The sequence below is a fragment of the Trachemys scripta genome, chromosome 2, assembly GCF_013100865.1.
Source record: "Trachemys scripta elegans isolate TJP31775 chromosome 2, CAS_Tse_1.0, whole genome shotgun sequence".
NCBI classification, from domain to species: Eukaryota; Metazoa; Chordata; order Testudines; family Emydidae; genus Trachemys; species Trachemys scripta.
This window is the reverse complement of record NC_048299.1, coordinates 169890095-169903916: the sequence shown is the minus strand read 5'-3', so window position 1 is coordinate 169903916 and position 13822 is coordinate 169890095. Positions and strand designations below refer to the sequence as shown.

The 13822-nt window shown below is 41.0% G+C and overlaps 1 protein-coding gene across 2 annotated transcripts in view; it reads left to right on the top strand.

The window, feature by feature from the left end:
* The first annotated feature begins 3423 nt into the window (after positions 1–3423).
* TXNDC5 (thioredoxin domain containing 5) overlaps positions 3424–13822 on the top strand; it is a 36258-nt gene continuing 25859 nt past the window's right edge. The window contains exons 1-2 of one of the 2 annotated variants that reach the window (XM_034762285.1): positions 3424–3734; positions 10643–10792. In XM_034762285.1, the coding sequence (XP_034618176.1) occupies positions 3517–3734; positions 10643–10792 (368 nt within the window). In that variant the 5' untranslated portion in view covers positions 3424–3516. The remainder of the gene's footprint in view (positions 3735–10642; positions 10793–13822) is intronic. The other variant, XM_034762286.1, reaches the window with a different exon arrangement.

Genomic DNA, 13822 nt, shown 5'->3' with positions numbered 1-13822 from the left:
GGAAAAGACCATGCTTATATGTGGAATTTAGGGCTTGTCTACACTTCCAGCACTGCAGTAGCGCTTAGTGAAGACACTACCTATGCCGACGGGAGACTTTCTCCAATTAATGTAGGTACTCCCCCTCCCTGAGAGGCGGTAGCTACCTTGACAGGAGAAACCCTCTCCTTAAAAATGTGCATTTATGTGTCATTTTCATCCAAATGCACTTTACATGCTAAACAGATTATGTAAGACACTTATTTTTGCCCATTTCAGGGTTTCTTGTATTAAACATAGCAGCAATTTAATAGTGCACAGGCACAATGCTGAAGCTAAGAGCCTTGTCTCAACATAGAAGCTGCACCAGCTGAACTAAATTTGGTTTTAAAAACTGGTTTACTTAAACCACAGCAAATTTCTTTGTGGACATAGATCAGTTTACAGCTGGTTTATATTGATTTAGATTAAAATTGGTAAATCTCTGATGTGCCCATACAAGGGGTGGTACCAGTTTATCTAAATCAGTTTTTAAACTGATTTAAGTTAAAACTGTTGCAGTGTAGACAAAGCTAAAGAAGATGGAGGAATGAAGGAACTTGGTAATAGGGACAGTGGAAGAATGAGGGGAGAGAGAAGTCATGGACACTGATGGAGAAGAGAGGGAGGCAGGTTGGTGATAAAGTTGATGAGGTGGTGGACAGAGAGAGCACTTAGATACTGAAAGGGTAGCCTCTAGTGAAGACAAGGTCAAGCAAGTGATCATTTTGGTGAGGTAGAGTGCTGATTCAGCTTTTAAAAATATCAAAAGGAGGTAGACGGCTAATAGGTCAAATGGGACACGGAGGTGGCAGTTGAAGTCATTGAAGATAAAGTTGTGGGATAAAGAGAGAGCTAGGTGTCAAAGAGGAATGAGGTTGAGGAGTCAGGGAGACAGTAGATTAGGAGTGAAGAGTATGTTAAATGGAGTTGTTTGAAAGAGGTGGAGTTAAAGCTATAAGAACAGTGAAATGCAAGAAAGAAGCAACATGAAGGTAAGGCACAAGACTGGGAGTTAGGCAACATGGATTTTGTTTTTGGCTTTGTCACTGACATGCTGTTTGAACTCTGTGTAGACAAGCTCTGAGGCAAGTCACTTAGCCTCTTTGTGCCTCTGTTTTCCATCAGCGAACTGGGGATATTTACCTGTTTCACAGGGATGTTGTAAAGCTATATTTGTCAATATTTGTAAAGTGCTTTTAGATCCGCTGATGCAAGGACAAAATAATATACTGCTGCTAGATTATGGCAGAATTTAAATTCTTATAACTGAGTGGGGAATGTGTTTTTGTAGTCAAAAGATCTATTTTAAAACACAATTACTATTTTGTCAGCAAAAATTATTTTTAAGAATATTTTTCAGTCAGCCTCTCTATCTTAGGTAAACAAATATGCTTTATGTTCTTCTGCTGAACAATCTACCAGAAAAAAAGCACAATTTAACTAACAAGCCTGTATTTTATGAGGGCTGCCTTTTTTCATTGTTAATGTTACTAGCCAATACAAAAAGAGGTAATGGAAACCAAAAATGCAATGTTATGTTCATTTACATATCCAGTAGGTAAAACAGTGATTTTGATATTGTTAGGTGCTGGACAAAACAGTATAATGTCATTTTGGCTGATCTGGTACAAATATAATCTATTGATGATTGAAATTCAGTCTGTTCAAATATAAAAGTATTTGAAGGCCTAGAGGAGCACTATAAAAGCCTATATATTCCTCTCCCATGATAACCTGGCAGGAGCAGAAAACTTACTTGCAAAAATCTGTGGCTTTTATCAGTTCAATGAGTCCCCTACTTTCTCTTGTTTGTTATGGAGGATAGCAACACTGTGAAGTGGAACCTTCAAAACCTGTGTTGGCCAAGGCCTGCAGAAATACATGTGGACTATATGAATCTCAGACGTAATGAGAACTCCTCTGCCATCTAAACAGGTGGCTTACAAGTAATGGCAGCATGGCTCTCAACGTTGACATGCAGTCCCTATCCTTTATGTATGTAGTCTCTGAAAGCACAGATGAGGAATTAAGGATGTTTAAGGTAATATCTTACAATGTGTTTTGTATCTTATATTCTGCTGCATGGAGAGGGAAACATGATGTGCAGAGTGGGTTACCCCAACACCCCTCACGAGCTTTGTAGAGCAAAGCTCTTACATAGCAACTGCAGAAAGTCAAAACAAAACAAAAGCTATTCCATAGCGGCCATTCCCCATACACTTATATAGCCTATAACAGTGAGCCTTGAGCCTCAGTATCTACACAAACAACAAGGAATCTGGTGGCACCTTAAAGACTAACAGATTTATTTGGGCATAAGCTTTTGTGGGTAAAAACCTCACTACTTCAGATGCATAGAGTGAAAGTTACAGATGCAGCCAGATGATATAAGGCCTACATCTGTAACTTTCACTCTATGCATCTGAAGAAGTGAGGTTTTTACCCACCAAAGCTTATGCCCAACTAAATCTTAGTCTTTAAACTGCCACCAGACTCCTTGTTGTTTTTGTAGATACAGCCTAACAGGGCTACTACCCTGATACTTAGTATCTACACAGCTATTTTTAGCATATTAAATATGAACAATATGAATATGTTGAGGTGGGTTTGGAGACTTGCCACTGTGGGCTGTGTTCTCATACGCAGCACCAATTAATATTACTAGGGTCCTCCTATTGCCTCCCTATGCGGTATCACATAAGCAGAAAAGAGCACATGGGCCAAAATCCTGTGGGCTAAATGGCAGTAATGGTAGCTGGTCCCAATGTCACGGGACACATTATTATGAAAAGGAACCTGAGCACTTCAGACCTTTCTTTCCGGGGCAAAGATCTAAAGCTGGTTTTCTCCATGTAGCAGGCAACTGTTACTTGTCTTTATTCCCATTGTTAACTGAGGCGGTGCTAAGGGTACATGTACCTTTTCTTCGTGGATTTCCATAAAGAAACTTTTTTTAAAGTTATGTGATTTAGCAAAATTTCTAGATTTACACTCCCAGTGCAGTGTGGGTGAGCGGGTATCTTTGCATCATCTTATTTACTCATGTAAAAGGACTGTTAGATGCTTCCACAAGTGCTCAGCAGGAAAGCACAGCCGCTTCAACCCCAATAGGTTTATGGCCTGACTAGTCCATCTCCCGGACAGAGCGTGGTGGGGACATGGATGGGCAGTAGCGGAGGGTGCAGTGAGACAGGAAAAGCTAGGGGCTGAGGGTGCTGAGGTAGAGCACAAGGACGGGTAGTGAGGGTGTCTGTGAAGTGCAGAGAGATGTAGGGGGAGGCAGCTACAGGAGCTGGTGAAGAGTGAGCGGAGGGGGGGTATCGGGGGTGACTCTCGTGCCCTGAGCGGCCCCCCGTGCCCTTTGACCCCGGGGAGGCGGGGCCGGAAGGCGCCGGGCAAGGGGCGGAGGCTGGCGCCGGCACGGAAGGAGGCGGTCGGCGGACGTGGCCCGGCTTCTCTCTGTCTCTCGCGCTCTCTGGGTCTCTCCGCGCCGCCATGGTCGCTGCTCTGTGCCGCGGCGCCTCCCCCCGCCCCGGCCCGGCGCGGCTGCTGCTGCTGCTCGGAGGCCTCCTGTGCGCGGCCCCGGTGCGGGGCGACGCGGACCTGCAGCCGGACCTGGACCCGGACCCGCACGCGCGGCACCGTTACAACGCCGAGATGCTGCGCCACGGCGCCCAGAGCGCCCCGCACTTCGTCATGTTCTTCGCCCCCTGGTAACCGGGCCGGGCGCGCGGCGGCGCGTGTCCCTGTTGACGTGGCAGCGGCCGCGGGGGGCGGCTCCTCGGGGGTCACGCGGGCGGGCTCGGGGCAGGTGCCGGTCGGCGCTGAGCCCGGGATACACAGCTCGGCCCCCCCCCGTCCCTCCACACGCACACCGGGGCCCCCCTGCTCGCCGGGAGGGGCGGGGGCTGCCGCGGGCCGGGCCCGGTGTTGCCTGGCCAGGGCTGGAAGCCACAGCACAACCCGCCCCCACGGTGCCTACGTGGCCTTCCTCAGCACAGGCCCCAGCAGTACCTCCTAGTCCTAAATGTGTCCGTTCTCAACAGCAGCCGCCCCACTAGTCCCCGTGGTACGGACGGGGGAGCCGAGTCGCGGGGAGGTCAGGTGAGGTGTCTGCACAAGGGGGAGTTCACCTGCAGAGCTGGCCCGGTGGGGCGCTCTGAATGCTCAGCCAGGGCACCCATGTGGGAAGTGACTTATCCAAGGTCTCACTGGAAGCCTGTAGAAGAAAAAGGAATCGAATCTGGGTTTTTTGAATTCCAGGTTAACACCAACCCCTGGGCCATCCTTCCTCTCGACTTGTCTTAGCTTTTAGTAAAGTCTGTTACTAAGGTTAGCTAACACTTTAAAAAAAATCACCTCTCATCCTCATGGAGACAGGCCCTAAGAGGGCAGTGTAATAATCCTTTTTTTGTGCATCCTGTTTCCTTGAATCACTTTTGAAAGGGGGCTGATGGAGCCTCACTCCTTTTACTCATTAATGTAAAAGTGTAGTAAAAACCATGCTGATAGAGTTGACAGCAGCTGACTGAGCTTCCAAATGAAGTTTTCCAAAACTGACTTCTAATTATTCTGTAGGTTTTCTGTTTCCTCCTTTCTCCACGAATACGAACAAAGTAAATGGCATGCGTTTTGTGTGTGGTTCTTAAGAAATACATCATGTTCCAGAGTACTTTTTTGGTATCATGAACTCCTAAATTCTAATCCCAAATTTACCACTGTGTGACATTGGACAAGTCAGGGATGAGCAACCACAGTTACCCTTGACTCTATTTGGAGTTGTGGGTGCTCAGCATCTCTGAAAAAACAGGCCCTTATCTGTCTGTCTCATTTTACTCATCTGAAAAATAGGGATAATACCTTCTGCAGAGTTATATTGGGGAGTATTAATGTTTGTGCAGCACTCTGAAAATACGAAGAGCTATATAAGTAATAAATGTTATCTGTTGCTTGTGAATGTCTTCAGTGGGGCGCATTGTATTTCATTTTAGTCCTGTTGGGTATTCATATTTGGCTTACTAGTCATTTAATTGGGGGTGCAATGGATGTCTGAACTCTGCTATAGAGTCTTTGAAGGTAGAAGTCAAAATAATAATTATAGACAGTCTTCTCTCAGGACCTCCTTTTTAAAAATGCCTTTTTGTGTCTGGAGTTATTGATCTTTTCCAGACATCAAATGGCTTTCTTCTTGATTAACCACATGATTAATTCATGTGAGAGATGGTCTTGTGCCATCCTCTACATCCAAATCCTTATGTAGACATATTGGCAAACATGTATGGAGAAACCTGCCAATTACAGAAATATTAGATACACTGACATTTTCAGTGAGTGGGTTTATCTTAGAGGTTATAGCTTGCAAACTTTGGACTTTATTTTGTTTTTAACATTTGCCAATTCATAGCTCTCTACAGGGTGTCAGTACTTTACTTCATCAGTGAGCCTTTTGACCTGGAGATAACCTGAAAATAGCATTCATCTTGGTGGTCTCCGTAGAGCAGTAGGTGTCTGTCTACTGGTCAGGTTGTGCCTCTTGATACTACTAAATTCTTGGTTCTCAAATTCACACTTAGGAACAAAGAGCAGAAGCGTTTCAGTTGCTCTCAATCTACCCTTTTCCAGTAATAGGATATAGGGGAAAGGGCAGTTTTTCAAGAAGCCAGACTTCTTAAGGGCTTATAGATCATAACTATAACTTTGATTTACATTTGTAAATGTAAGTGGCAAGTCATTGCAGAGCATTGAGAGTAACAGTCATGCTCACAGCATCCCTGCCCACAGGAGGTGAACAGCAGCAGTCTAGACCAATTGAGACTTCTGAGTGATCTTCAGTGGTAGCACTAAGAGCTCAGTGATACAGTATGAAAATGACAGACATATGACCACATAAATACAAGACTGATCAGGATAAGGTTTCTTGAATTTGTGGTCTTTTCTGACTGGACATATATTGTTTCTTCATATTACCACCTGTGCTAAAAGCATTTCAGAATTCATGGGAATATCTGACCAAGGCATGATTAAAATCCATCAATGAGATACCACTACTCCATGTCATAATGAGGCTGCAGCAACCAAAAAACCTGAGGCTGCAGTAGTCAAAAAATCAGTTACATTTGGAGAAGAGCAGGAAAGAGATGGATGTAAATTTGGGCCCACAATTTATCAACCAACTCCATAATGTTACTTTCTTGTACTGGATTGTCAGTGTGTATGAACAGCTACTGTTTGGTCAATTTTGGTTTACTGATTCAGAGTTGAGCATTGCTTTCTCCTTCCTTTATACAAATTGAAATTTTGAAGTAACTTCAAAGGGGAGCGCATAGCAAACTTCAGGCATTTAGGAATAAAGACATTAAAAGTAGGGGTTTTGTTTTGTTTTGTTTTCCAAGCCCCAAACATTTAGAATTATGGGAATGCAAGGTTTAGGTACCTCACACAGTATCAGCTCTGTCCTTATATCTGTGTACACCTTCCATTCATTCATAAGATAGGCTTATCACTTGTATCCCTTGTACTTTTGACATTGAGCCATACACTACTAGTACTGTCACAGTACTGTCTTACACTTGAAGTACTAATAAATGCACTAGGCAGCCACTATGCAAGTGTCATCTTTACTAGCAGATTCTCTTCCTCCCTCAAAGAGCTAGGTATACCAATATCATGTTACTTACTCTTCTTCAGACCACCAAAACCATGTCCTAAATCCAACCAACCTTCTCAGTAATAGTCAAGAAACCACAATGTGTGTACACACTCAGCAGCCAACACCATTCAATATAAACTTCAAAACCGCAGAAAAGTTATCCTGTCAAACTCCACAGTTTTACAAATTCTTGAACCTATCTAATTGATTCTTTACTAGATGAAGACCTAAGGGAGTACATCACTAAAAAACAACATAAGCCAGTGTCGAATCAATGGATTACAGCCGTGGTTCTCAACGAGGGGTACACCGAGGTCTTCTAGGGGGTACATCAACTCATCTAGATATTTGCCTAATTTTACAACAGGCTACATAAAAAGCACTAGCGAAGTCAGTACAAACTAAAATTTCATACAATGACTTGTTTATACTGCTCTATATACTATACACTGAAATGCAAGTACAATATTTATATTCCAATTGATTTATTATATGGTAAAAATGAGAAAGTAAGCAATTTTTTAGTAATCGTGTGCTGTGACACTTGTATTTTTATGTCTGATTTTGTAAGCATGTAGATTTTAAGTGAGGTGAAATTTGGGGCTACGCAAGACAAATCAGACTCCTGAAAGGAGTACGGGTAGTCTGGAAAGGTTGAGAGCCACTGCCTTACAGAATGGGGAAGCACAGTGAAGAATTAAAGTTGTTTGGGATACCTTTGCTACATTTCCTTACTCAAATTCTCCCTTAATTACCAAATCTCATATGGCATTTGAAGTGTCAGACCTTTTTTGGATTATTTTATAGTTGAGTCCAGAATTAGCCTTCTAATTGAAGCCTTGTTACAGTGTTAACTATGGAGATGCAGCAGTCTCTCTGGGTAAAGATTGAGTAATTATTTAAAATAAATTTTGGATTACATTCTAGTTTGGGGTCTTGATGACTACAGAGCCCCTATAATTTCCTTTTTAGTCCGACAAAGAAGTTAATTTCTTGGGCTACATCTACACTACAGTCAGGATTGACACTCTGAGATTGATCCGCTGGTGGTCGATTTAGCGGGTCTAGTAAAGACCCAACAGATCGCTCTCCAGTCAACCCCTGTACTCTACCCCTGATGAGAAGAGTAAGGTAAATTGATGGGAGAGTTTCACACCCTCCCCTCCCCCATCTCACCCCTACCCCGGCGGATTTGTGTCTCCAGAGGTAACATGCTTGTTAACAGAAAAAATGTTTTTAAATAAATAAATAATATATAGAGGTGAGAAATAACAGACCTCAACTCTATTGTCCCTCTGCAAATTTGTGTACACAAAGTTAATCTCTTACACCCCTCTAAATGTGCAAAGTTTCAAAAAGTTCAATGAATAGAAGATTGTTGGGGGCGGAATAGATCTGGACAAGTAGAAGAAGTCTGGAGATAAATGTGAGAAGCAAGGGACATATGCTTGTTTTGTTAAAATAATATATGTTTGCTGTTGAAGAAAAAAATCCAGAATACTTAACGTTGTTTCAGTTAAATAAAGCAATTTAAATGTCTGTCTGGTGATGTTCTCCTCCTAATACAGCATGGCAAGAAAATCCTCCAAATATTAATGATTAACCTGTTGAATTGGAGATAATTCACCTCCCAGTGACTTCATAAAATATCTGCTTCAGTTACCTTGAAATAATGAAATAACCAAACAATCATTCATTTTCTGATATAGGTGTAATACTAATCTGAAAAGTTTTCAAAATGAATCACTGTTTATAGTGTGTACCTTCTAAAAATGAAACCTACATCTATCTTTGAGTTGTGAAGAATATGTATTAAGGTTATAACAACCAGCAAGAATGTACTTTTATATTGAAAACCATGATTAAATCGAGTCTTCCTGACTAGTGATTTAAATCAAATCCACCCTGACTAGATTTATTGATGATGGAGTTTTCTTTAATTGTACAGTGTTGCTCTTTTATCTTGATGTTCAATAAGATTTCTGCCATCTGGCTGAAATGCACACAACCAAAAACAGTAGATTTAAATGTAACATTTTGGCAAAGGTAATTTGAGGTTTGCATAGAGACTGGTTAGAGTTCTTTAACCTTGTTAAATTCTGGATTATCTACTATGCTTTGCAGTGAAAAGTGATTGTATCATTCCTCCAAAAGTCAGGTGTTCATTTGGTGTTCATGAAAATAAAGGTTTTCATAAGTACCAGTTAGAGCAAAACACAATGTAAATGGCTCCTGGTGCTCGCTTGTGCAACTGAACTGATTCACTAACTACCTCATACTTTCTAATCCTGCCTGAGGTCCTCTCATCAACTTCTAATCATCCCAGGTAGTTGGTGGCTTCGTGATTTTTTTTTTTTTTTTTTTTTGGTACAAATATCAACTAGACTAGGATGAGACACTTCTCTCTTCTTTCCCGATTTTCACTTGAGACCCAACTTAGTCAAGAGGTGAAAACAGTATCCAGAGGTGAAAATCTTGACAACTACTTCACCATGCCATTTAGCTATCACAAGCAATGTTTCAGAATGTGTAATTGTACGAGAAGTTTTTAGTAGTATAGTGGAGAGCCTAGGTTTAAATCAGTTCGTTATAACAGAACCTCATGACGCAGGCAAGGTGCACTGTAAGCTGAATGGAAGGAAAAATATTTAAAATGTAAAACTGTCTCATATACACAAATATATATACGAAATCTGATTACATGAGACTAATTTGCAAACTGTCTAAAAATATTGCTTTCTTTGAAATGGGATTGTTTTTTAAATGGGAGTTCTGTAGGGAGTAAGAGGCAACTTCCTGCAAACTTCCTTATTGTTGTGTTAATTGTTGCATAAAAAGTAGACTTTCCAGGACTTGTCAAGAGCAAACAAAGTTGAGAATATTTTAATTAATCTAATGATATTTTTTTAATGCCTGTAAAAATCAGGAACAGCAAGAATGGCCATTCAAAATAAGTTGACATTGGTTCCTTTAAATAGTTTACCGTATTTCTGGTGTTAGTGTTTTTGACAACACCAGTTTGTATTTGCCAATAGTATGAGATCTGATTTTCAGTTTTGGGGGAATTGGAATGGTGTTTTCAAGAACTGGTAAATCTCTTGATTGGCTGAACATTTCTAACACTTTAAATTTGAATTAGTATGTTATGGGATGCCAAGCAGTGGGAAAGATTACTTGAATAATTAACTATTCCTTTGAGAGAAGCAAAATAGCAATTATTTGTTCTGAAACCTGTTTTAAGTCACCTTACTTTGTGTGCATATGTTGAATATTTTGAGACTCATAGGATATCACTATGCAAAGGCACTTGTTCCTGTTTATAACATATTAAGATTAGCATCTCTTCAGGACTTTGAAACAGAACTGTTCTACTTCACTGATTTAGGTATTCCATGGGTCCCATGAGTCAAACACAAGTGACCTTATAAAAAGAGTATAAACCATTATCTCCTTACCAGACATGTAAAAACATGGTGCTTCCAAATATGTAAAAACATAAAGAACACCAGGTATCCTCTCATGGTGTTCTTAGAAAGTTGAGAAGCTGAATGCTCTCTTTTCAGTATCCTCATTAATGTAATAGTCTTTTACAATGAACCTGGCAAGACTTTGTAATGCAAAAGTACTTCTCTAATCGTCAGGGCTGTTTTTAGATTTTTTTTGTGTGAATTTTGTGTCAAACCTGCTTACAAGGTTAGCCTTCTTCAATAAAAGGCAACTCTACAGTATTAACTGTTGCTTAACACAGTCTGTTTTTATATGGAAGAGATTTCTGATTTTTCATTCCTCTAACATGTTTCAAATCCATCAGATCCCACCCATGTGTATATATACTTTTCCCATAGATTCATTCATATCTAGTCTTTATATTTACATTTAAACCTAAATTTGTTAAATATAGAGCATGCATACAAATCAGAACAGTGACCTTATTACTGAAATTTATTTTATCTTTTGCTCATCCTGTTGTAGGTGTGGACACTGTCAACGTCTGCAACCAACTTGGAATGATCTGGGAGACAAATACAACAACATGGAAAATCCATCAGTCTATGTTGTAAAAGTGGATTGCACTATAGATATTCCACTCTGCTCTGAATTTGGAATCCGAGGATACCCCACGTAAGTACAAAAGGATACTTCTATTATTTTGTATATTTTTCCACAGTCCTCTGCCAATTTGTTGAGACCAACTTCTAAGTTATGATTTTTGGTGGTTTCCTTTATAGCTCTTCAGTCTTTAGAAGATAAATTTAAGCTCTCATCATGTTGCCAAGACAAGATGAGCTATAATGTCTCTTTTTTTACAACTTGGAAGATGGCTATGTTTTAAACAAGGTTCAGAATAGGCTCTCCTCCCCCTCTTCCTCCCCCTCCCCCCGAAAACTTATCTTTGAGATGGTAACATAACATACAGCAGTACAGTACTAGTTCAGAACTATTTTAACTACTTTAAAATAATTTCAGTTATCTAACTGTATATAGCACAACCAATGTAGTGTGTATAAATGGTCTCAAACTTTTGTGTGAATTTGGTACTCATAAAACTGATAGATTAATAACACCATCTGAAGCCAGGCACATATTGATGCTGGCGCTGTGCAAGTTTCTCTACATGGTTTAGCTTTAACAGGGCTTGAAAAACTTAGCAGCTACTTATGAACTCGAGCACTATACCTATTATCTTTTAAACATTTCCTATTATGATAGATGAGGGTGAGCAGGTTCCACCAGTAAGGGCCAGGGTAAGGTCTTGGTGAGAAGGCTCGCATCTTGCCTCTGAGCTGCAGGAAAAGAATGTGAGCTGGAATTTCTACCAGATAAACAAGCCTTTGCTTAAAGCGCATCAGTTCAAACTCCAGCACTCCTGCTAGCCTAGTGCTGGACCTCTCTTTAGCAGATTGTCAGTTGTGTAGCTTTGTGAATAAATGTCCTACAATGGTAGGGTAGCAAAAAAAAAACCCCAAAACCTAAGGCAGCAAGTTTCAGAGTCAGGGTCAACTGACTTGGGCTTGTGTTGCACGGCTAAAAATGTCAGTGTACATGCTTGGGCTGAAGCCTGGGCTCTGAGCCCTCCCCACTTGCTGGGTTTCAGAGCCCAAGCTCCAGCCCGAGCCCAAACTTCTACACTGCTATTTTTAGCCCTGCTGTGTAATCCTGAGTCAGTTGACCCAGGCTTCAAAACCTGCTGCTGCGGGTTTTTTTGGGTTTTTTTGCTATGTAGACGTACCCATAGAGACCCCAAAAGCTTATGGTCAAACCTTAGGGTCCAAATACTAACTTTTCTCAAGAGGGGAAACATCATAACAATTCACTGCTCTGCCTAGTCAGTTGCACAAATATTGATATTTATAAAGATGGATCAGCAGAGGTTAAAAATAGTTTACTGTTTTTGTAGTTCGTATTAATACAGACCTTATACCTTATCAGTGCCTTCTAACAATTGACTATTCCCTCTTTCTGAATGGAGTTGTCATCACCACCTCACTGCCAGAGCATTTTAATTAGGGGGTAGGAATTGCAGTAAATATTAGTACAATAAATTTGGAACTGTAATCTTGGAAATAATGGGGCAATAGGGCAAAGTCTAATAGCAGTTGGCACAAAGATGAGTTAGGTCCGAGCTAACTTTGACATACAAATCTAATAAAATGTATGTGATCAAGACTGGCAGGACAAGACTTCGGCTTTCAGTGTTGGCACAAGGAGAGAGAACAATATACCTGCAGTGTTCTAAATTCTGCATATAGGACACACCAATAAGATGGTACCTAATTCCTTGTAAATCTGTGGTACACAAAATTCAAGGCAGATTCCATTCCATAAACAAAAAATTCATTTAAAAGTGAACTCGATTAAGCTTCGTCAGGTTTGCTATCTTCTACCACCCCTCCTCTGCCCCACACACAATCCTTAAAAAGCATGGAAACAAATTATGGGACATCTAATAACCCTAATCCTAATAGCCATACAGCATGTTTCCAAAGACACTGACAGATTCCACATCAGGACAAGGAACTGCCTTCTTCCTCCAAGTGATAAAGTAAATACACGCCAAACAGCCATTAATCTCTTCTTCCCACACAACCTTAGTTATGGCCTCATGCTTGCCCCATAAACACGTAACATATGCACGCTCAACCTGTGCACATACGTCAATATAATATTTGCAAAGGTATTATTCCTGTAGCTGTAGAGGTCTGAATTGGGGATCTGAAAGTCAAACTTTCATGATGACCCTTGAGGAAGGGTGTATGTCAGTGGTGGGCAAGCTGCTGCTAGCTCATGCCACTTCCCGCTGCTCCCATTGGCTGGGATCGGCAAACCGCGGCCACTGGAAGCTGCAGGCGGCCGTGCAAAGTAAATAAACTGTCTCGCGGCCTGTCAGTAAATTACCCTCACGGGCCACATGCAGGTCGCAGGTTGCCCATCACTGGTATGTCTTAATGGTTGCACAGAATAGAATTCCTGTTTTTTCCCATGCTCTCTTTTAAATGAGAAAATATCCTTAAAGATTAAAAAAAAAAAAAAAATCAATTATGCTGTCACGTACAACAAAACACTGTTCCATGTTTCAGTCATTTTTCACACATTACAATGGCTTTTGTCGCAAATTGGCAGGTTTGAAGATTGAGAGGTATGCTAGGAAAGTGCTTATTGAAATGGGAGTTCTGTTCCCTGGGAGCAGCTTCAGTCCCAGTGGAAACAATAAGAAGTAGCGGGCATTTTTTTAGGTGCACCATCACTTCCCCACTAGAAAAATAGTGATTATCTTTATTGAGGACATGAGTAACTTCACGGTCATTGGCTCATTCAGTGCTTTTGTAAGTTATGGAAAATGGCATCCATTTTGAGTCAGTAAGTACTAATTATAATGGGTAAGATAGAAGAAAAAAATTGTGCATTTGAGGATAGCTGGTACTGGGCTTTATCTACAAAGAAAGTGTGAATGATAAACCAGCGATTTGTTAATAAAAGGCTTGTTCATAATTACAGGGTGAGCTGTGCCTTAAGCCCCTTTTCAGACTCTCTTGAGTGTACCTCTCGAGGGAAAGGCTGTGTTTCCTTCACCTCTGTCAAGGGTGCAACAGTGCGGTTTAACTACTCTAGGAATGGATCCTTGGGTCATTATGCTGACAAACGATGTTGCTG